Source organism: Lethenteron reissneri, chromosome 46, assembly GCF_015708825.2.
Source record: "Lethenteron reissneri isolate LAM-NWPU_2019-01 chromosome 46, ASM1570882v1, whole genome shotgun sequence".
In the NCBI taxonomy this organism is placed as follows: domain Eukaryota; kingdom Metazoa; phylum Chordata; class Hyperoartia; order Petromyzontiformes; family Petromyzontidae; genus Lethenteron; species Lethenteron reissneri.
Window position 1 is genome coordinate 973,769 of NC_083824.1, and position 23,156 is coordinate 996,924.

The 23,156-nt window shown below is 52.1% G+C and overlaps 1 protein-coding gene across 2 annotated transcripts in view; it reads left to right on the forward strand.

Annotated features, from left to right (window-relative positions):
• Window positions 1-23,156, forward strand: part of LOC133354128 (uncharacterized) — a 134,011-nt gene that overhangs the window by 87,695 nt on the left and 23,160 nt on the right. For both annotated transcript variants that reach the window (XM_061570723.1, XM_061570724.1), the window contains exon 7: window positions 8,531-8,621. In XM_061570723.1, the coding sequence (XP_061426707.1) occupies window positions 8,531-8,621 (91 nt within the window). The remainder of the gene's footprint in view (window positions 1-8,530; window positions 8,622-23,156) is intronic.

A 23,156-nucleotide genomic window follows, 5' to 3' on the forward strand; every position in this document is an offset into this window, starting at 1 on the left:
TTCCACAAAATCAGTGAGGCCATCTGTTCCACAACATCTGTGAGGCCCTTTGCTCCACAAAATCAGTAAGGCCCTCTGCTCCTCAAAATATGTCAGACCCTCTGCTCCTCAAAATATGTGAGACCCTCTGCTCCTCAAAATATGTGAGACCCTCTGCTCCGCGCAATCAGTGCGGCCCTCTGTTCCACAAAACCAGCAAGGCCCTCTTTTCCACAAAATCAGTGAGGCCATCTGATCTACAAAATCAGTAAGGCCCTTTGCGCGACAAAATCTGTGAAGCCCTCTGCTCCACAAAATCAGTGAGGCCCTCTGTTGCACTAAATCTGAGGCCGTCTGCTCCATAAAATCAGTGAGACCCTCTGTTCCACAAAATCAGTCAGGCCCTCTGTTCCACGTAATCTAATGAGGCCCTCTGTTTCACACAATTTGCCTGGCCGTCTGCTCCAGAAAATCTGTGAGCCCCTCCATTCCACAACATAAGTGAAGCCCTTTGTTCCACAATATATGCGAGGACCTCTGTTCCACAAAATAAGTGATGTCCTCTGTTCCACAAAATCAATGAAGCCATCTGCTCCACAAAATCTGTGAGGCCATCTGTTCCACAAAATCAGTAAGGCCCTCTGCTCCTCAAAATATGTGAGACCCTCTGCTCCTCAAAATATGTGAGACCCTCTGCTCCGTGCAATCAGTGCGGCCCTCTGTTCCACAAAACCAGCGAGGCCCTCTGTTCCACAAAATCAGATCGGCCATCTGATGTACTAAATCAGTAAGGCCCTTTGCGCGACAAAATCTGTGAAGCCCTCTGCTCCACAAAATCGGTGAGGCCCTCTGTTGCACAAAATCTGAGGCCGTCTGCTCCATAAAATCAGTGAGACCCTCTGTTCCACATAATCTAATGAGGCCCTCTGTTCCACAAAATTTGCCTGGCCCTCTGCTCCACAAAATCTGTGTGCCCCTCCATTCCACAACATAAGTGAAGCCCTTTGTTCCACAAAATATGCGAGGCCCTCTGTTCCACAAAATAAGTGATGTCCTCTGTTCCACAAAATCAATGAAGCCATCTGCTCCGCAATATCTGTGAGGCCATCTGTTCCACAAAATCAGCGAGGCTCTCTTCCACAAAATTTGTGAGGCCCTCTGTTCCACAAAACCAGTGAGGTCCTCTGTTCCACAAAATCAGTGAGGCCATCTGATCCACAAAATCAGTAAGGACATCTGCTTGACAAAATCAGTGACGCCCTCTGTTCCACAAATCAGTGAGTCTCTCTTCCAAAAAATCAGGAAGGCCCTCTGCTCCAGAAAATGTGCGACCCTCTCCTCACACATAATTAGTGGGGCCCTCAGTTCCACAAAATCAGTGAGGCCATCTGTTCCACAACATCTGTGAGGCCCTTTGCTCCACAAAATCAGTAAGGCCCTCTGCTCCTCAAAATATGTCAGACCCTCTGCTCCTCAAAATATGTGAGACCCTCTGCTCCTCAAAATATGTGAGACCCTCTGCTCCGCGCAATCAGTGCGGCCCTCTGTTCCACAAAACCAGCAAGGCCCTATTTTCCACAAAATCAGTGAGGCCATCTGATCTACAAAATCAGTAAGGCCCTTTGCGCGACAAAATCTGTGAAGCCCTCTGCTCCACAAAATCAGTTAGGCCCTCTGTTGCACAAAATCTGAGGCCGTCTGCTCCATAAAATCAGTGAGACCCTCTGTTCCACAAAATCAGTCAGGCCCTCTGTTCCACATAATCTAATGAGGCCCTCTGTTCCACAAAATTTGCCTGGCCCTCTGCTCCACTAAATCTGTGAGCCCCTCCATTCCACAATAAGTGAAGCAGCTTTGTTCCACAAAATATACGAGGACCTCTGTTCCACAAAACCAGTGAGGCCCTCTGTTCCACAAAATCAGTGAGGCCATCTGATCCACAAAATCAGTAAGGACATCTGCTTGACAAAATCATTGAGGCCCTCTGTTCCACAAAAATAGTGAGTCCCTCTTCCAAAAATTCAGGAAGGCCCTCTGCTCCACAAAATGTGCGACCCTCTCCTCACACATAATTAGTGGGGCCCTCTGTTCCACAAAATCAGTGAGGCCATCTGTTCCACAAAATCTGTGAGGCCCTTTACTCCACCAAATCAGTAAGGCCCTCTGCTCCTCAAAATATGTGAGACCCTCTGCTCCTCAAAATTTGCCTGGCGCTCTGCTCCTCAAAATATGTGAGACTCTCTGCTCCACGCAATCAGTGCGGCCCTCTGTTCCACAATTTCAGTGAGGCCATCTGATCTACAAAATCAGTCAGGCCCTTTGCGCGACAAAATCTGTGAAGCCCTCTGCTCCACAAAATCAGTGAGGCCCTCTGTTGCACTAAATCTGAGGCCGTCTGCTCCATAAAATCAGTGAGACCCTCTGTTCCACAAAATCAGTCAGTCCCTCTGTTCCACGTAATCTAATGAGGCCCTCTGTTTCACACAATTTGCCTGGCTCTCTGCTCCAGAAAATCTGTGAGCCCCTCCATTCCACAACATAAGTGAAGCCCTTTGTTCCACAATATATGCGAGGACCTCTGTTCCACAAAATAAGTGATGTCCTCTGTTCCACAAAATAAGTGATGTCCTCTGTTCCACAAAATCTGAGGCCATCTGTTCCACAAAATCAGCGAGGCCATCTGTTCCACAAAATCAGTAAGGCCCTCTGCTCCTCAAAATATGTGAGACCCTCTGCTCCTCAAAATATGTGAGACCCTCTGCTCTGCGCAATCAGTGCGGCCCTCTGTTCCACAAAACCAGCGAGGCCCTCTGTTCCACAAAATCAGATCGGCCATCTGATGTACAAAATCAGTAAGGCCCTTTGTGCGACAAAATCTGTGAAGCCCTCTGCTCCGCAAAACCAGTGAGGCCCTCTGTTGCACAAAATCTAAGGCCGTCTGGTCCATAAAATCAGTGAGACCCTCTGTTCCACAAAATCAGTGAGACCCTCTGTTCCACATAATCTAATGAGGCCCTCTGTTCCACAAAATTTGCCTGGCCCTCTGCTCCACAAAATCTGTGAGCCCCTCCATTCCACAACATAAGTGAAGCCCTTTGTTCCACAAAATATGCGAGGCCCTCTGTTCCACAAAATAAGTGATGTCCTCTGTTCCACAAAATCAATGAAGCCATCTGCTTCACAAAATCTGTGAGGCCATCTGTTCGACAAAATCAGCGAGGCCCTCTTCCACAAAATTTGTGAGGCCCTCTGTTCCACAAAACCAGTGAGGCCCTCTGTTCCACAAAATCAGTGAGGCCATCTGATCCACAAAATCAGTAAGGACATCTGCTTGACAAAATCAGTGAGGCCCTCTGTTCCACGAAATCATTGAGTCCCTCTTCCAAAAAATCAGGAAGGCCCTCTGCTCCACAAAATGTGCGACCCTCTCCTCACACATAATTAGTGGGGCCCTCTGTTCCACAAAATCAGTGAGGCCATCTGTTCCACACAATCTGTGAGGCCCTTTGCTCCACAAAATCAGTAAGGTCCTCTGCTCCTCAAAATATGTGAGACCCTCTGCTCCTCAAAATATGTGAGACCCTCTGCTCCTCAAAATATGTGAGGCCCTCTGCTCCGCGCAATCAGTGCGGCTCTCTGTTCCACAAAACCAGCTAGGTCCTCTGTTCCACAAAATCAGTGAGGCCATCTGATCTACAAAATCAGTAAGGCCCTTTGCGCGACAAAATCTGTGAAGCCCTCTGCTCCACAAAATCAGTGAGGCCCTCTGTTGCACAAAATCTGAGGCCGTCTGCTCCACAAAATCAGCGAGGCCCTATTCCACAAAATCAGTGAGCCCATCTGTTCCACAATCTCAGTAATGCCCTCTGCTCCACAAAATTAGTGAGGCCGTTTGTTACACAAAATCTATAAGGCCCTCTGCTCCACAAAATATGTGAGACCCTCTGCTCCACGTAATCAGTGCAGCCCTCTGTTTCATAAAATCAGTGACTCCCTCTGTTCCAAAAGATCAGGAAGGCCCTCTGCTCCGTACAATCAGTGAGACCTTCGGTTCCACAAAATCAGTAAGGCCCTTTACTCGACAAAATCTGAGTCCCTCTGCTCCACAACATCATCGAGGCACTACTGCTCCACAAAATCTGAGGCCCTCTGCTCCATAAAATCAGTCAGGTCCTCTGTTTCACAAAATCAGTGAAGCCCTCTTGACATTTGACCGCTTTGCCATCGGTGCTGTGAACACCAAAATTTAAAAGTGAACAAAAATTGGTTAATGTTCTGATGCAAGCGGTGAAGGTAGGGCTATCAGTAGAAGAGTTAGTAGTGACTTGGCTGGCTTGTTCGGTCGGGGTAGAGCTAGCATCGGGTTGGTGAACTCTGGCCGCTGTAAATTTCTGGTATTTACATTGCACCTCCCCCCCTCGCATTCAAAGATGACTCAACAATGAGTTGTACTGAAGGATAAATGAAGCAGGACAGTGTAAGGTGTGAGTGTGACTGCACAGGCACAACTTTGAGCCAAAGTGGTTGTAAAGCATATTCCTTGTCAATGGGGTTTTCCCCTGAATTTATTATGATTACACCTATGATGGGTGCAAAGTCCGGAGATGTATGAGCTGAGTGGAATTGAGCGTTATCTCTGTGTTATCTGGGCCTGACTGTTATGTTAGTTTTTTTCCCTGGGTGCTGTTTCATCCCGCAACGCAACACTGAATTGGCTAAACACCCCTTGCAGGATCCGAGTGGATATGAGTCTTAGTGTAGTGTATGTAACTGACGCGCACACACACCGTTCTTGGAGGCATTGCGTTTATTAACAACTTTACTGTACACTGGGTTCTGTTACTAAGTGTGGCTAATTCTGGTTAGGCTGCTCACTATGTGCACGTCTGTTAGCCAGCTGGATCCCCCAAAACGAACCCTGAATCCCACTTACGCTCCCCCCTTATCCCTTGGCCCCGGCCCCGCCCCTTACTGTATCAAGGCCACGTATCCTTACCCGTCCAATAGAGACCCCACTTCAGGCCACGTGCCCTTGAGTCGTCCAATGGGGCCGACTTCCGGTCACGTGCCCCAAGCTCGCCCAATTGAGCACCGCTTCCGGTCACGTGCCCTTAGTTCATCCAATCGGGACCATTTCTGGACACGTGCCCTCAGCTCATCCAATCGAGCACCGCTTCCGTTCACGTGACGTTAGATCAGGGGTCCTCAAACTTTTTAAACAGGGGGCCAGTTCACTGTCCCTCAGACCGTTGGAGGGCCGGACTATAGTAAAAAAAAAACTATGAACAAATTCCTATGCACACTGCATATATCTTATTTTGAAGTGAAGAAACAAAATGGGAACAAATACAATATTTAAAATGAAGAACAAGTAAAGTTAAATCAACAAACTTGCCAGTATTTCAATGGGAACTATGGGCCTGCTTTTGCCTAATGAGATGGTCAATGTCCGGTTCCATATTTGTCACTGCTAGTCGTAACAAGTGATGCAAGTGTGCATCCATTAGCCTAGATCTGGTTGGAGATTTCAAATGTTTCATTCTGGAAAAAGTCTGTTCACAGACATAAGTGCTGCCAAAGATGGTTGCCATTTTGAGTGCATGGTTCCTGAGATGAGGATATGTCTCAGAGGGGAGAGATGCATAGAAATTATGAAGGCTGCTTGACTTGAATGCGTCTTTCAGAGAGTCACAATTCTGCAGTTCAGCCAGTTCCATTTGGTAAATTGTATCCACATTTTCAATGTCAATAGAAAATGGGTTACGGAAAAGCTGTATGTCCTGTTCATGGCGATGAAGCTCTTTAAATCTAAATTGGAACTCCTTTTGCAATTTTTCCAGTGAATCCACACATGTTTTGTTTGGGAATTGCAACCAATGGTTTTTCCGCTAACAGATTTTGAGTTGTGGGGAGATGGCAGAAGTTTTCCTCCTTAACTTGTTTGATGAGGAGGCCTAATTCTACTTCAAATGCTTTGACATGTGATTGCATATCACAGAGGAGCTTCCCCTTTCCTTGAAGTTGCACATTGAAACTGTTGAGTAGCTCTGTTACATCTGTCAGAAAGGCAAGGTGCCATTTCCATTCTGCATCATTGAGCTCTGGTACTTCTTTGTTTTTTGAAAGCAGAAAAGCTGTAATCTGTGGAAGTAAGTCATAGAAACGTTTCAAAACTCTCCCTCGACTCAGCCAACGGACTTCTGTGTGGTACAGAACATCTTCATAGTCAACATTTAGTTCAGACAGAAATTCCTGAAATTGTCTGTGGTTTAGTGCATGAGCTCTAATGAAGTTAACACAAGATACCACAATTTTCATAACAGAGTCCCACTTCAGTGATTTACTACACAGCGCTTGTTGGTGGATGAGGCAGTGTATGGCTATTGGATGAGAATGGTTATGTTTGTCCATCTCTTGGTTAATGCGAGCAATTACTCCTTTCTTAGACCACACCATGCTAGGAGCACCATCAGTTGTCACACTGGCTAGTTTAGCCCAATTCAGCTTCAAACCATTCACAGTTTGGCAAACCTTTTCATAGATATCCTCTCCTGTAGTTGTTCCTTTGATGCTTTGCAGTGCAGCAAGCTCTTCTGTGACTTCGAAATAGTCATTCGTCCCACGAATAAAAATTAGAAGTTGTGCAGAATCACGAACATCATTGCTTGCGTCGAGTGCCAAGGAAAAATAGGAAAGTTTTTTTGTGGAGTTTTGCAAATGCTGATGCAAATTGTCTCCCATTTCTTCAATCCTCCGTGTAATTGTAGGTCCTGAAAGACTCACTGTACTAAATAAATCGGCCTTCTCTGGACACATCTCTTTGGCAACAGAAAGAAGGCATTCTTTAACAAATTCTCCCTCCATGAATGGTCTGCCAGTGCACGCTATTAGCTTGGCAACTTGAAAACTTGCTCGCAGTGATGAAATATTTAGCTGCTTCTGCTTCACAAAAGTATTTTGCTGAGTTGTTAATGTATTTTTTAGTTTAATATTTTATATTTTCTCCGACCAAACAATCATATTTATCTTTATGTTGAGTTTCATAGTGTTGACGTAAATTGTATTCTTTGAACACAGACACTATATTCTGGCATATCAGACACACAGCTCTTTCCTTGTACTGCATGAAAATGTAATCATAAGTCCACTGTTCTTTGAATATCCTACACTCCGAGTCAATTTTTCTCTTTCTTGACATCATTGTTTCCTAGGGAGTCAAAATTGCTATTAGTAAAATACCAATATATATACAGCGCTACAAAAAACAATATACCAGCAATAACTTTGCCCACACAGAGACATACAGACTGCACTGCCCATCAATGCAGTCTGATTGGGGGAACTCCGCTTTTACCCCAGGCTCACACTGGTGCGGGTGCCATTAAAAAGTTAATTACACCTGCAGTTTTGTTCACAGATCGCAGTACATCCCCAGCACACAGGAATATCACTGGGAGTGGAGCCGAGGGGCAAGTGAGGGAGCTGAGCGAGGCAGAGCCAGTCAAGCGCAGCCAGGGGAGGGCTGGCAGCCTTAGGCCTGGGGGGCAAGTCCAGTCAATTGGCCCATTGAACCATTCACCAGCGCAGCCCAATGAGTGCCCACCGCCGCAGCTCAATCAGTACTCACCAGCGCAGCCCAATTAGTGCCCACCGCCGCAGCCCAATGAGTGCTCATCAGCGCAGCCCAATTAGTGCTCACCAGCGCAGCCCAATTAGTGACCATGGGATGTGGGTGTCATCTGTCTCACCTCTTCGGTTCGGGGGGTAATGATGCTGCCAACTTCCTCCAAGCTGCCTCTGCTCTAAAAGACTGTGGCTGCGCTGTGATGCTCAGTCTGTCACGTCTCCCGCGCTCTCTCCCACGAACCAGCTTCCGGCTTTCACTGCCCACAAGTCACCGCGCAGCTGGCCCCTCCCACATGCCCTGGTTTCCTCTGAGTCCTGGGAGGTGGGGGGGCCGGATAAATGTCCTTGGCGGGCCGCATGTGGCCCGCGGGCCATAGTTTGAGGACCCCTGCGTTAGATCGTGCTACCAGCAGAGGCATCTGTGTCTCTACATTAGATCCCTGCAATGTCTTTCCACTGGCCCAGGGTCCCCAACAGAGATAATCGCCTCCCAACACTCCCTCAAACGCAGACGCATTTGGACTGTTTTGTTTGCCTGTTGTTTTTTTTTTACGTTTTACATTTAAACTTGTAATATGAATCATGCTTATCACGCATTGTAATAGGTAAAGGTACGGCTCAAACCACTGGTTGAAGATGGGCCTCCACTAGAGGTTGGCCAGATGTCTTGAAAAAGGTGCGACTACTCATGCTTTACCCCACCATTTGTACTTCTGGGTGGACAGTGGCATGGGGAGGGATTTAATGAACGTACCCATGGTTTAAACTGCCATGATGGCGATCTCCGGACTGCAAGTCCAGTGACCTAACTATCACTGCACGGCGGTATCTAGCAAGCAAATTAATGATTTTTAATTGACGGATCCATGTGTCGTCACGCGCCCTTAACGGTTGTGTGCTGGCTGTGTGATGTCACGGCCTGCAGAAGTGGTGGAGGACCTCCTGAAGACGCTTGACCGGGAGCTCTTCGACCACCTCATGGATGAAGAGCTCGGGGGCCTCAACTTCTGCCACCGGTACGCCCAGTGTGACGGTGCCTTGAAATATCGGCGGCTCTCCATTTGGGGAGAAAAGAGATGGTCCGGTTAAAAGGAAAGCACGGATAATACTGAGTGTGAAAACGAGCTTAACACAGAGGTTTTCGCAGCAAAATCCTCGCCACCCTTGCCCCCACCATGCTGGATTACAGGCTATGTGCATAGCCACCACCGCCCAGCTAATATAAGCAGTGCATGCACGTAAATTTAATTCAAGCCTGGTTAATTGGAAAACTGGATAATCCACACACAGACAGTCGTGGTTACTTGTGTAGAGGAGTAGAGGAGAGTAGTGGTGTCGTGTGCGCTGTCCGGTGCGATGGCGTCACGGGACGTGGGGTCATGCGCACTGGACAGTGCACATGACGACACAGCTCCTCGAGGTTAAAAGGGGGACCCCGTGACGTAAGCGGGGTCGTAGCTGGAGTCAAGGATCGAGAGAGGGTGAAACGGGGAGCCAGGGTCAAGAAGGTAGGGATAGTGGAGATAGCACAGCGCCAGGGCGGGACGTGGCTGTGCTCCTCGGTCGGCCATGTTGGATGATCCCACGGCCGGCGCAGAGGAGACAGCACAGGGCAGCCGGCTGTGTTGGGACCCAGTGGGACCTAGCCCAGGACCCCTAACCCCTGGGAAGTGGTTCACCCCCCTTGTGTTTTGTGTAGCCCTTAATAAACGGCGAAAGCCCTTAACTTCACCTCCGTCTCTGAGTGAGTCGTCGCCAGCTCCTCAACAACTGGTGTCAGAAGTTTTACACCGTCGCCAAAATGTCCAAAGCGGGCGCACGGCGTAAGAACCTACCTGCACATCGCTTGGAGGGTGCCGACGGCAGGGAGAAGGCTCCAGCAGCGACCCCGGAGCCCGGGACCCCGGTGACGGTCCCCATGGAGAGGAATGGGCCGGAGCGGGAGGAGTTGGCGGCCGGGAGTGCCAGCTCACCGCCGCCGCTGGAGACGGAGAGCGTCCCTGCAGCCCTGCTGCAGCAGCTCCTGCAGGAGGTGGGGCAGCTCACCATCAGGTTGGCCGAGGTGGAGGCATGGACGCAGCCAACCGGCCCACAGTTGGGACGGGAGCAACCGTCAACCGCCGTTGTTGATTCCGGCGCCATTTTCCCGGCGGCCGCCCCGCTGGAAATGGCCGCCATGTTGGCTGTGACGCAGGGGCCAGCCGCCGGCGACGACGCGGCTCCACATCAAGCTGCGCCCGCCGGCGGGGCCCCAGGTAAGTACGCACGTGCCGTCCTTGTCGGGCCACCGGAATGGGCCGCGGGTGCTGCCGTGGCTCCGCCCGTCGCCGCGCTCACGGGGCAGGCCACCGGCGATGCCACGGCTCCGCACCTCGCCGTGCCTGTGTCCCTTGTCGCGGATGCCGCCGCGGCTCCGTGTTACACCGCCGCGACTATGGTGTGGCCCGGGGAGGCCGCAACGCCGCCGCCCCTCGCCGCGTCGCGGGAGGTTGCCGCGGCTGCTGCGCCCCTCGCCGCGTCGCGGGAAGTTGCCGCAGCTACGGCCACTGCTCCGCACCTCGCCGCGCCGGCGGGGTGGGCCGCGGGGGCCGCTGCGGGGCTGTATTACATTGCCGCAAACTCGGCGTGGCCCGTGGAGGCCGCAACGCCGCTGCCCCTCGCCGCGTCGCGGGAGGTTGCCGCGGCTACGGCCGCTGTCCTGCACCTCGCTGCGCCGGCGGGGTGGGCCGCGGGGGCCGCTGCAGGCCCGTATTATACCGCCGTGTCTTCGGCGTGGCCCGTGGAGGCCGCAACGCCGTGGTCCCTCGCCGCGTCGTGGGAGATTGCCGCGGCCACGCACCTCACCGTGCCTGCGGGGTGGGCCGCGGACGACGCCGCGGCTTTGTACGCCGCCGCTGACAGGTGGGTCGCGAAAGCTGTGGCGCCTCCACACCTTGCTGCGTCTACGGCGTGGCCCATGGGGGCTGCAACTCTGCTGCACTTCGCTGCATCTACGACGTGGCCCATGGGGGCCGCAACTCTGCCGCACTTCGCCGCGCCCAGGGCGTGGCCCACGGGGGCCGCCGTGGCCATGCACGCCGATGCATCTACAGCGTGGGGTGGTGTTGCATCCCCACACCTCGCGGCGTGGCCCGCGGGGACTGCACCACCACCGCACCTTTCCACGTCTTCGGCGTGGCCCGCGGGTGCCGCAACGCGGCTGCTACTCGCTCCGTCTCCGGCGTGGCCAGGGGGTGCCGCAACACACCCGCCGCTTGCCACGTCTCCGGTGTGGCCCACGGGTGCCGCAACGCTGCCACCGCCGCACCACGTCGCGTCCACCGGGTGGCCCGTGGGTGCCGCTGGGCTTCCACACCTCGCGGCACCGCGCGGCCAATGGCTGCGCTGGTTACCCCACGTCGCGCCGTTTGTCGCGAAAGGGGGCGACTGGTCGGCCTTCCAGGACCGCTTTGACGCGGCATACATGTCGGTCGGCTGGTCCATGGAGGAGGCCTTGCCGGCGCTTCCGACCTGCTTGGACAAGAGGGCTCTGCAGGCCTTGAAGTCCATCCCTCCGGCCGATCGGGCTACGCTCCCGGCGGCCTATATCCAAATGGCCAACGTTTTTGAGCCGCCGTCCTGCGCGCAGATGAAGTTCTCCGTGCGGCGGCGGGAGGAGGGGAAACTGCCGCTGGCCTTCCGCTGCTCGTTCCTGGCCCTGGCGCAGGCTGCATTCCCTGACCTGTATGGCAGGGCACTTGATTCTATGGCCTTGGGAAAGCTGCTTGACCTGGCAAGGGAGCTAGAAATTGCTCTGTCAATCAACAATGATCGGCAGATCACATCCTTGGTGGTCACCGAAAACATTCAGGCGCACCTCTCCCTCCGCCAACAGCCTCGGATGGCGGCGTGCGCGGGGGTCCCGGCGCCGGACGGGGGGGCCGCCTCTCAGGGGGTGGACACCCTTGCGGCCCTGGCGATGCCCGATCGTCGAGGAAGGGGGGCGGGTGTTCGCCATCCGGAGCAGCGGGGGTGGCCGGGACCTTCCCATCCGCAGGAGGCGGCCACGGTGGCCTGCTTTCGCTGTGGTCAGCGGGGCCACATTGAGCGGGGCTGCCGGAATGCCCCGGGGGCCTTCGGAAAAGGGGCTCCACCTTCTCCCGGACCCTCGTCGGCATCGGGTCGAGGGCCCCAGGCGAGTCGCGACGCATCACCTGCGCGGCTGCTCCCTTCACCTCATGCATCTAGCGGGGCTAGGGCCCATCGTCATGGGATGCGCTTACGCATCGGATGGTGGTGGCAGCTGCCGGCTCCTCAGCGGTGGCGGGATACGTGCAAGGGGTGCACGTTCGCCTCCTGGTGGATATGGGGGCGTCGGCCACCATTATTTTTTATGCCATTTTTGGGCTGCTACCCCACAGCGTTGGTCCGTTAAGGCCGGTTCGCGGGGCTTGTGTCGCCGCGAATGGCGGCAGTTTGGGCATCTTGGGCCACGTAGCGTCGGTTCGGGTTGACGAGATTGAGTTGGCCGGGCCTATTTTGGTCTCCAGGACCTTGGCAGTGTCATGCCTCTTGGGGATCGACTTTTTGTCTAGGATGCCCATCCGAATTCTCGTTGACCAGGGCTGTGTGGAAATGCCGTCAGGGAGGCGGCTGCAATTCCTACAATCGCCTACCGTCCTGTCTCCCTTGGTCGCCAGTGTACGGGCCTTGAATAAAGCGCCGGTGACCGTACCGCCGGCGTTACAAATCCTGCTACCCCTTAGGTTTCGCAGACCGCTCGAAATGGGCTCCACGGAGACGGGTATCCTCCTGTCCCCGTCGAGCTACTTTTCAAGGACGAAGGGGTTTGTGGGGGCCTTGACAGCCGTGTCGGGGGGCCAGGACATTTTTTTGCAGGTCCTCAATTCGGGTCCCGCGTCGGTCGTAGTCCTGGCCGGCGCCGTCCTGGCGCACGCAACCCCAGCTCCTCCACCCGAGAGCATCCAGGGGTACGTGCTTGACAAGGGCGCGCCGGAACAATTTTTGACTGACCAGGGGCGGAATTTCTCGTCTAGGTTGCTCAAGGAGTGTGTGACCTCCTTGGCACCAAGAAAATCTGCACCTCTCCCTACCACCCCCAGTCAGACGGGATGGTAGAGCGCTTGAACCGCACCCTTACGTCCATGCTGTGCCACCAGGTGAACACGTCCCAGTCAGACTGGGACTTGTTCGTCCCGGGGGTCTTGGCAGCGTATCGGTTGGCCCCTCATGCCTCCATGGGATTTTCGCCCTTTTATTTGATATACGGTAGGGAACCGGAGCCCAAGGTGCACGTCCAGATGGACGTTGGCTCCTCCAGGAAGGGGTCGGCGGTGCCGGCCCCTTTGAAGGTCGCGCTTGACCGGCTGCACGAGGCTCGACAGGCCGCTGCCGAGAATTCCGCCAGCTGGCAGGCGGCTAATGAGCGGCTGCCCAAACACCAGGCAGCTGGCCTCCCGTGGGTAGCGGGCCAAAAAGCGTGGCTGCATTGTCCCCAGGTCCTTGTTGGCACATCGGCCAAATTGCATCGCCCTTGGCAGGGCCCCGTGGAGGTTGTGGAGGTCCGCCTGCCACAATGCGTCCAGATTCGGTTCGGTCGCCGGCGGTGGATAGTGCACCCGTCCCGGCTCAAACGTTATGTTCCATCTACCCTGGGGGATCCACCCCCAATTCCGGAGCTGCCGGCTGATGATGCGTCCGGCGTGCCTGACCGGCCGGGTCTCGTTGACGGAGGTGACGTCCGGCCTGTGTGTGTGCCCCCAGACCCCTCCCGAGTGAGGCCGACAGAGACCTTCCGGTCACCGGAGGCCACGGCGGTGGGCCTGTTGCCCGCTGACGGGCCACCTGCATGGGTGGCGGACGCCGCACGGGGGAGCGGGCCAGCAGCGTATACCCGCTCGAGGGGGATGCGGCTCCGGTGCCGGCCCTGCTGGCCGTTCAGTGCTATCCGGCGGATGAAGCCTTCGGGCTCTATTTGTTAAGTTTTGTTGTAGTTGTTGTTGCTGTTGCTGTTGTGCCAGAGGGGCCGTGCTGCCCTAAGGTTGAGTTGTCTAGCAGCCGGTTTTACCTTCAGGCACACGCACTCTTGATTGTTCGGTCTTTGGTCCGGTGTGGGGCCCTGCTTGCGGGGTGATTGCAGCCGGGTCGGCTGTTTTATTTTTCACGGGGGGGGGGGGGTGATATAGAGGAGTAGAGGAGAGTAGTGGCGTCGTGTGCGCTGTCCGGTGCGATGGCGTCACGGGACGTGAGGTCACGCGCATTGGACAGTGTACATGACGACACAGCTCCTCGAGGTTAAAAGGTGGACCCTGTGACGTAAGCGGGGTCGTAGCTGGAGTCAAGGGTCGAGAGAGGGTGAAACGGGGAGCCAGGGTCAAGAGGGTAGGGATAGTGGAGATAGCACAGCGCCAGGGCGGGAGGTGGCTGTGCTCCTCGGTCGGCCGTGTTGGATGACCCCACGGCCGGCCCCTGGGAAGTGGTTCACCCCCCTTGTGTCTTGTGTAGCCCTTAATGAATGGCGAAAGCCCTTAACCTCACCTCCGTCTCTGAGTGAGTCATCGCCAGATCCTCAACACTTGTTTAAGAGGCACAGTGAATTCTTGACAAAATGGCCGACGCACATCACCTTGGTGATTTGGTTAGAGAGACCTCACCAATGTTTCTGCCAACACTTACAAAGAAAGGAACATTCACGGCAAAGGTGAAGTGGGCCCTATATCTTGTACGCATCATGACCATAAATCTTAAGTTAGTTTTGTTTAACCACGTGAGAAACTCTAGACTAGGATGAGTCTCATTTAACAAGGCTGACCTGGGTCACCAAAAGTGACAAGACCAAAACAAATCAAATAAGATGCAGCAATGAAGCAAATAAAAATCGGACCAAAACAATCTTGCCTCATAATAAATACAAAATATCAAACAAACATAAATCAGCGTAAAATTATTAATTCTCTGTAGTGCAGTCACCTCAGGATGATTATTTGTAACTGATGGTAGTAAAATGAACACTGTTAAGCACGAAAGAGCCATTGCATTAAATGTCTCTTATTGCATATTTTTCCTTTAAAGGCCACACGGTGATGTTATTGTATGTACGTTAAAAAATGTTTCGCACCGTACATAGCCAATAGTGCTTATCGGAGGTGTGAGGGAAGGACAACAAAGTAAACACAAAAATCAAGATGATTTTAACGTGTGTAGCTCCATTGGCTTCCTAATATTGGAAGGAAGAGCATTCCAGACGGCCGCAGAAGCGCATCTGAAAGAGCGTAATGCGGTGACCGTCTTTGTTCGATGGCTGGCCAAAAGCCTCTGTTGTAATTGATGAACTGTAGTGAGTCCAACTGAGTCGCAGACGTTATCTTGGGAGCAACACTATTTATTCACACAACAGCACGAACATAACACAACCTACACCCGGGTCTCGAATGCCCATCTAACCACGCTACGGCAGAACTAGACACGGTTCGCTATCCCGGTCCAGACCACGGACCGCGTGGCTAGAGGCATCTTCTCCCCAATGTGGATCTTCGAACACCAACACTTGAAGAACCCCGAGCTCCTCATGAAGCTCTCGTTATATGCTCCGGGGCTGGGGCTGGCTCCGCCCTTAGCCCCGCCCACCTTCCAAGCTCCTCGGGCTCCTTCTCGAATGTTCCCGAGAGCTCTCCGGGACCACGTGACCGCCCCTCAGCCCCCGTCCACCGGTGGCCCCCCTCCAGTATTGTCCGGTCACGTGACAATAGGTCAGCCAGAGTATCATGCCCCAGAGTAACCTTGACTGGCTGATGCTCGCTCTCGCTCTCTCACTGTGAGCCGGTACCACACACTGCTCGCGGTGCCTTCGCGCTAACCAGTGCTCACCCAACCACCGCTAGTGTTGGTACTGCAGCCCGCAACCCGGGCTGCCCACAATGACAACATTACCAGCCGTGACTTCGCAAGTCCCAGCAGCACACAGTGGCAAGTACAATCACAACATCACACCCCACTTCCGCCAAAGCAAGCAACTGATGTAAACTAACATAACAACCAACAAGTGTGCTCCAACAACATAACAAGGCAACCATAAATAACCCAACCCAACTGTACAATATGTACACACAACAATAAGATAAAAAAACGGTCAAACTGACAACCGCGACGCACAAAATCCCCACAACCACCATCTCCCACCCTCAACGTGTAACAACGCTCGTGAGCTCGATGGGGGGCAGGATCAGCTAAACACTGGCCATGACTCACGCGAGCGCGACAGCCCATGACGGTGTGGGAGTGTGCAATGTGCGGGATCATGCAAAACGAGTCTTTGAACGCGTCCGTGATGCCGGTTCTTCCAGACGGGTTTGGCTCGACCGCCTTGGGAGACCTGGGGGAAGCAAGAAATCGACCCGACGAAGCCGGCTCCTCATGCAGAGCAGTAGGCTGGGTCGTTGGGTTCTTGGCCTTCCGAGTACGCGAGGCCGACACGAGCGGCCGCGTGTGAGGCATCAGTCGTGCGGCGCCTTAGGGGGGATGGAGTCATAGGAAGGTGGACGTCCCAAGGCCCGCCGTCGAGGAACCCGGCAGCCCGACTGGACATGCCCCAGCAGGCCGCAGTTGTAGCAGGTGACCCGTCTGTCGCTGCAACGGGATGAATCAGACCTCGCCCGCCGACGGTCGTCCCGCCGCCGATTACCATCACCTTGTCGATCGGTGCCCCGCTGATGCAGCGAGCACGCGAACATGGCCTCTCCGACCGTGTAACCCTCGGGCTCCGCGGAAGACGCAGAGCATGCCACCAACACCCTGTCACGCTGCAGGGTCTGCTGCGCCTCGATACACCTGGCAATCTTGAGCAAAGACACGTCCCCGCCGTCGGCGGGAAGGACAGTGCGAAGATCCTCAGCAAGCTCCAACATATTCTCAAGCACCAGCGCATCATGGCCATCGTGACCCATGAGCGGATACGCGGCCTTCACCAGCACCAAAAGTGCACTCCTGTAAGCGAGGGCCGACTCAGCATCACCTCCCCACCTCACCGCAAATTTCTGGCGGGTGTTCAGCAGTGGCTCAAAAGTGGTGGCCATCTGGTCAAACGTCTGCGTGAGGGTCGACCTCTCGGACGGCAGGATGGCGAGGAACGCTGCTAAAGCATCGTCTTCGAGGGCGGCGGGAAGCGCCTTCAGCGCGTCCGCCTCCGACCACCCCGCCACGTCGGCATTCGTGAGGAATCTTCTCTTAAATGTCACCCAATCTCCGCTGGAGGAAACAAATTATTTAATGAAGGGCAGCCGATGGAGCGACTGGACGTCAAATGACGAGGACGTCCCCGCTTTAAGCTTGGTGGGCTCCGCGCTCCCCGCCGGCGGTAAAATGGCGCCCGCGAGTGTGGGCAGCGGCAGATGCATTCCCGCCCTTCGCGAAATGGCTGCCAAGTCGGCTCGTTCGGACAGCTCCGCCACTCCTTCCTTCGCAATCGAGGGGAAGGACTGCATCTCGACGAGGATGGAGGACGCCGCTTGGACGATGTCAGCGAGACGGCCATGCGTGTCCCTGACGAGCTCCTCAACAAAAGGCGAGGCGCCCTGCGCCCCGACTATGCCCTGCTCCACGGCCAGCGTCTCCTCTCCGTCCTCGGCGGCCGTGGGCGGAATCAGCTCATCATCGTCTCCGTCGTCCGAAGCTCGCACACAAACTCTGCGGCGTGTAGACATCTTCCGTCTACCGCTAGCTATAGCCTAGCAAGTTGGCCACTTCCGACACCAGTTGTAGTGAGTCCAACTGAGTCGCAGACGTTATCTTGGGAGCAACACTATTTATTCATACAACAGCACGAACATAACACAACCTACGCTCAGGTCTCAAATGCCCATCTAACCACGCTATGGCAGAACTAGACACAGTTTGCTACCCCGGTCCGGACCACAAGCTGGGTCCCGGACCGCGTGGCGAGAGGTTTTTTCTCCCCGATGTGGATCTTCGAACACCAACACTTGAAGAACCTCGAGCTCCCGTTATATGCTCCCGGGCTGGGGCTGGCTCCGCCCTTAGCCCGGCCCACCTTCCAGGCTCCTCGGGCTCCTTCTCGAATGTTCCCGAGAGCTCTCCGGGACCACATGACCGCCCCTCGGCCCCCATCCACTGGTGGCCCCCCTCCACTGATGGCCCCCCTCCAGTATCGTCTGATCACGTGACAACAAGTCAGCCAGAGTATCATGCCCCTGAGTAACCCTGGCTGGCTCACGTTCACTCTCGCTCCCTCACTGGGAGCCGGAACCGCACACTGCTCACGGTGCCTTTGCGCTCACCAGCGCTCACCCAACCACTGCTAGTGTTGGTACTGCAGCCCGTAACCTGGGCTGCCCACAATGACAACATTACCGGCCGTGACTTTGCAAGTCCCAGCACCACACAGTGACAAGTACAGTCACAACATCACCCCCCCCCCCTACGTAGCTTCAGCTGTCCCGGCTGCTAACTTCCCCCAAAACAAGCAACCGACGTAAACTAACACAAGCAACAAGTGTGCTCCACCAACATAACAAGGCAACCATAAATAATCCAACCCAACTGTACAATATATACACACGACAACAAGATAAAAAAACGGTCAAACCGACAACCGCGGCGCACAAAATTACCGGCCGTGACTTCGCAAGTCCAAGCAGCACAGTGACAAGTACAGTCACTACAAACGTGTAATTTGTTTTGGTTTATTTGTGCCTATGCAGCACTTCCAACAGCAGCAGAACCAAATAACGTGTTTAATAGTAACAAAATAATAACTCGCATAAACATAAAACAGATATAGAGTGACCATTCTAAAATATGTAAACTGTAATACTAGAAACTATTTTTTTATTTTACCAGGTAAGGCCCACTGAGCTATATAGTCTAGCTCAGGGGTGGGCAAACTTTTTCACTCGCGGGCCACAATGGGTTCTAAAATTTGACAGAGGGGCCGGGCCAGGAACAGATGGATGGAGTGTTTGTGTGAACTAATATAAATGACATGTAAAAATCATTACATGAAAGGATTTGGCCTTTAACAGGTAGCAAAGCATTTATTTGCAAGGCAATTTAACAAATTACACGAACATGAACAATACAAAAACATGTCGTAACGTGACTGATCAAACAACATGAAAACATCCGAGGCCTGCGCCCAAACCAATTACCTCACTTGAACTTCTTTATTATCTACATTAACAGGTTAGAGCAGCCACGCAGGCTGTGTGATGGAGATTTGGCTCCAACCTCGCTGCAGCAACACATAATCACTTTCAGTTTCAGTGGGAACAGTGTTGTTGATCTCCCATTTTTGCCAGTGCATCCAAGTCTGGAGTTATTTTGGTTGTGGCAATTCTCAGGATAGATCTGAGGTGCTGATCCGTTAACTTTGATCTGTGACGGGCTTTGTTGGCGTTCATGACGCTGAATGTCTGCTCACACACATAAGTCGAGCCAAACAAAGTCAGTATCTTCTGTGCAGTCTTCCGGAGGTTTGGAAACGTGGCTCTGTTAAGTGAAGCATAAAAGTCATTCAGTTTAACAGAGTTGAACTTTTCCTTTAGGACGAAGTCAGACTGAAGATCTATCAGTTCCAACTGCAGCTCCTGTGGTGCTGTTTCAGGGTCTTGTGACAGGGGACAGGACACCAGCTGAAGTGACTGTTCAATGTTTTCGGAATCAGAGAACCTATTTCAGAATTCTCCGTGCAGGTCCTCAAGTGATTTGCTGTATTTTTTTGCGTTTCGCGGTGCCTCTTCCTGCATGGCAAGTGTGGGGAAATTAGCGAAATATTTGTTCGCAATTTGTCCGGAGAACAAAGTGAGCTTGGATTTGAAGGCTTTCACATGTTTGTACATGTCGTGAACAAACTGATCTTTCCCCTGCAGTTTCACATTCAGCTCATTCATGTGTGAAAATATGTCCACAGCAAACGCAAAGTCTCGATTTAAAGCTTTCGTGACTGCAGGGATTCATCTTCTTGGTTCTTTCGGTAAAGTCACGTAGAAGGGAAGTAATAAAATAATAAAAATAAAACATAATAAAACAATTCTCACGACGTTTCGGCCACAACGCAAGCAGCCGTCCTCAGGTGAAAACCAGGTCCGTCGAGGCGACAGAGTCTGAATGAAACAGCACACGAGCTTGGAGCATATATATAAGCTGGGCGCATTGACAAAGGAATTTGCATATCAAAAGGAATTTAGCATATTTATGGGAAATGCAGGAATGTGATTAGTACTGCATATGCATGTGCATTATGCAGGATTAACAGCATCAAAGGGAGCTGCAGTTACTGCTGCTGCAGCAGTTGCTGCTGCTGCTGCAGTTTCTGCTGCTGCTGCAGTTGCTGCTGCTGCTGCAGTTGCTGCTGCTGCTGCACTTGCTGCTGCTGCTGCACTTCCTTTGTCAATGCGCCCAGCTTATATATATGCTCCAAGCTCGTGTGCTGTTTCATTCAGACTCTGTCGCCTCGACGGACCTGGTTTTCACCTGAGGACGGCTGCTTGCGTTGTGGCCGAAACGTCGTGAGAATTGTTTTATTATGTTTTATTTTTATCATTTTATTACTTCCCTTCTACGTGACTTTACCGAAAGAACCAAGAAGATGAAACGCAAAGTCACTAAGCCAGTTCTTGTCGCTTAGCTCAGGGAATTGGTCAGATTTCCCCATCAACTCCAAACATGCGATGATATCTTCTTTCAGTTCCCACACTCGTTGTAACACTTTCCCCAAACTTAACCAGCGGACACGAGAGTGGTACAGCAAGTCCTGATGATCCGCATCAGTTTCCTCCAGGAACGTAATAAACTGACGGTGCTGAAGCCCCCTTGCTCGTATAAAGTTCACAAGTTTTACGACTGGATTCACGACATGATTAAGCTGCAATACAGACTTACACAGGGATTCCTGATGGATGATGCAGTGAAGGAAAATAAGATCCTGGACAGGGTTTTCCTCTTTCACTTTATCCTGGATTCTTTTCAGCAGCCCAAATTTTTTTCCAGTTAAATTTGGCGATCCATCCGTTGTGACATTGACAAGTTTACTCCAAGGTAACGGTCATTCTTTCGATGACAGCAGATACCTGGTTATACAAGTCCTCTCCCCGCGTTGTTCCTTTCAGGGACTCCATGGTCAAAAATTCCTCTGTTATCGCAAAACTGTCGTCAATGCCTCGGATAAAAATGAGGAGCTGAGCAGTGTCTTTTACGTCCGTACTTTCATCCAGTGCTAGTGAATATAATTCAAGGGAATCAGACTTTTTGTTTAATTGACTGGCTATATTTTGATCAATCAGTTCCACACGGCGAGTCACAGTCCTGCGTGATAAACTGACTTTTTCAAATTTGCTTTTGATCTCCGGACACAAGATGTCTGATGTCTGTACCATGCATTCTTTTACAAACTTGCCTTCGGAGAAAGTGGTAATGAGTGGTAATGTTGGTGAGAAGAAGTTTTTAAAGAAAATTGAAATCGAAGTGAAGAAGGAAATTATTGAAAAGTTTGTATAATGAATGATTTATCAAACTTTAATTATGTTTTCTGTGCTTAAAACTCTTTAAAAAACTGTGGGGTCTAGAACGGACTCGTGAAATTCTGAGAGAACTCGGAGTTAAGTTTTGTTTGTTTTGTTGAATTACACAAAGCGTATCAGTTATGTATATAACTTTTGTTATATAAAATTCCTGGTAAGATATTAATTTTGTGATGTAGTCATACCCCTCCCCCTCATTCAAGCCGTAATTTAGAGAGCGAAAGCGCCGAGTACGTAAATCGCTAACATAAGAACCCGTTAATCTCTTCTCGCATCATTCATACGATGATGCGGTGAAGTTAACGTTCTTACGATATTACAGTGAATGCTTCCAAAAACAATACTGTACCCAAATATTACTGTTAACTTACTTCAAATAGAAACATGAATTGCTCATACGAATATTCTCTCTCTCTCCCGGTCAAAGTCCGCCATCTATTTGGGAAATGGGGGCATTACAGGAGGAAGGTAAAATTTAATTTAATAATAATATTTGGACAAGTTCGGCGGGCCGGATTAAAAAGCCCAACGGGCCGTATACAGCCCGCGGCCCGTGCCTTGCCCATGTCTGGTCTAGAGCTCTTTTTCAGAAGCGACCTGGACACAAATGATAGCTCAACAAAGTGGCTTATCTCCAACACACCAATGTGCTGTACTCGTAACGAATTGACATGTTTTATATTTATGCAATATAACCCAGAAAAAAACTCTTATGGCTTATCATGTGGACATTTATTAGCAGCCAAATACTCTAAACGCATATTTCTAAATGTGGAGGGAAAAACCGGAAGACCCGGAGAAAAATCCACACGACCACAGCGAGAACATGCAAACTTCAAATATACAGCAGGCGTCAGGGTCAGGATCAAACCCACGACATCCCGCATACCGGGCGAGGTAGGTAGCATCTCGCCCCCCTCCTGCCATCTTATGCGCATCATCATCTGTACCTCTGGGCTCCTGCAGCCACGTGGGTGGCAATATTGTAGTCACTGCGCAGATAAGAGGTCTACTGTAGAGACACGAGCCACTCAGGGGAGACGTCCACTCAAGCCGTCAATGTGTAAGCACCCTGTGTGGCTTGGGCTGAGATGCGAGGTCCCAGCTGATTGCTCTGATATGCCACCAACACGGCATATAAAACGCAGCGAGGACAGATTATAATCTGATAATATATCTCCTTAATATCCCTGTGACACCACATATGTCAGTAACAGAACAGTGTATTACTTACACTCCATGTCCACCACGAGGCCTTCTGGGAGGTTCAATAACAAGAAAAACTCTGGACCGGTGTCAACATACAGTGTCTCACCAGCAGTGAGGTTTGCTTGAACCAGTGAGGTTGGATGGAAAATTATATTGATGCCTCATACAAAATGAGCATTCACATCATTATAGATAATATCAGTCCCAACATAAATAAGCAGATGACATATCTCCTTCATATATCTGTCCCTCCACATAAAAAAAGTATTTTTCACACTTCCATTCAACCACAAGGCCTTTTGAGAGTGCATGTCCGCAGCATTGGTTCAACACGTGACAGATGGCTGGGCTTGCTGTGATGTGTTTTTATTAATGCTTGTGTAGGAATGTAAGTAGCGTCCCTACGGTGTGTATGCGAGAAGCACCCACGATTGATATGAGTGAGGGCACGTAACATCTGCGGGGAGTTGACGGAGACGTCACGGGAAGCGGCCCTGCCTGGATGTGCCGGCTCAGGGGAGTTAAGGGGACCCGGATGGGGAGGGCCCGGGGAAATGTGACACTGGCTCCTGTTCCTATCAAGAGACCGAGCAGGAGGCGTGGCCGGGGGCGGCCCGGGGGGTGAGGCTTGGAGCAGGGAAGAGGAACGGGGGCGAAGCGGAGGCCTCAGTCCGGTGTGGGAAGCGATTGGTGTGGCGGCGCGGCGGGGAGCCCGGGAGATCGGCTAGAAGGGCTGAGGGATAAGAGACCCCCTTCAAGGGGTCTAGAGTAGATTCCCCCTTCCCAAGTGTTGCGTTTTAGTGTTAAGCG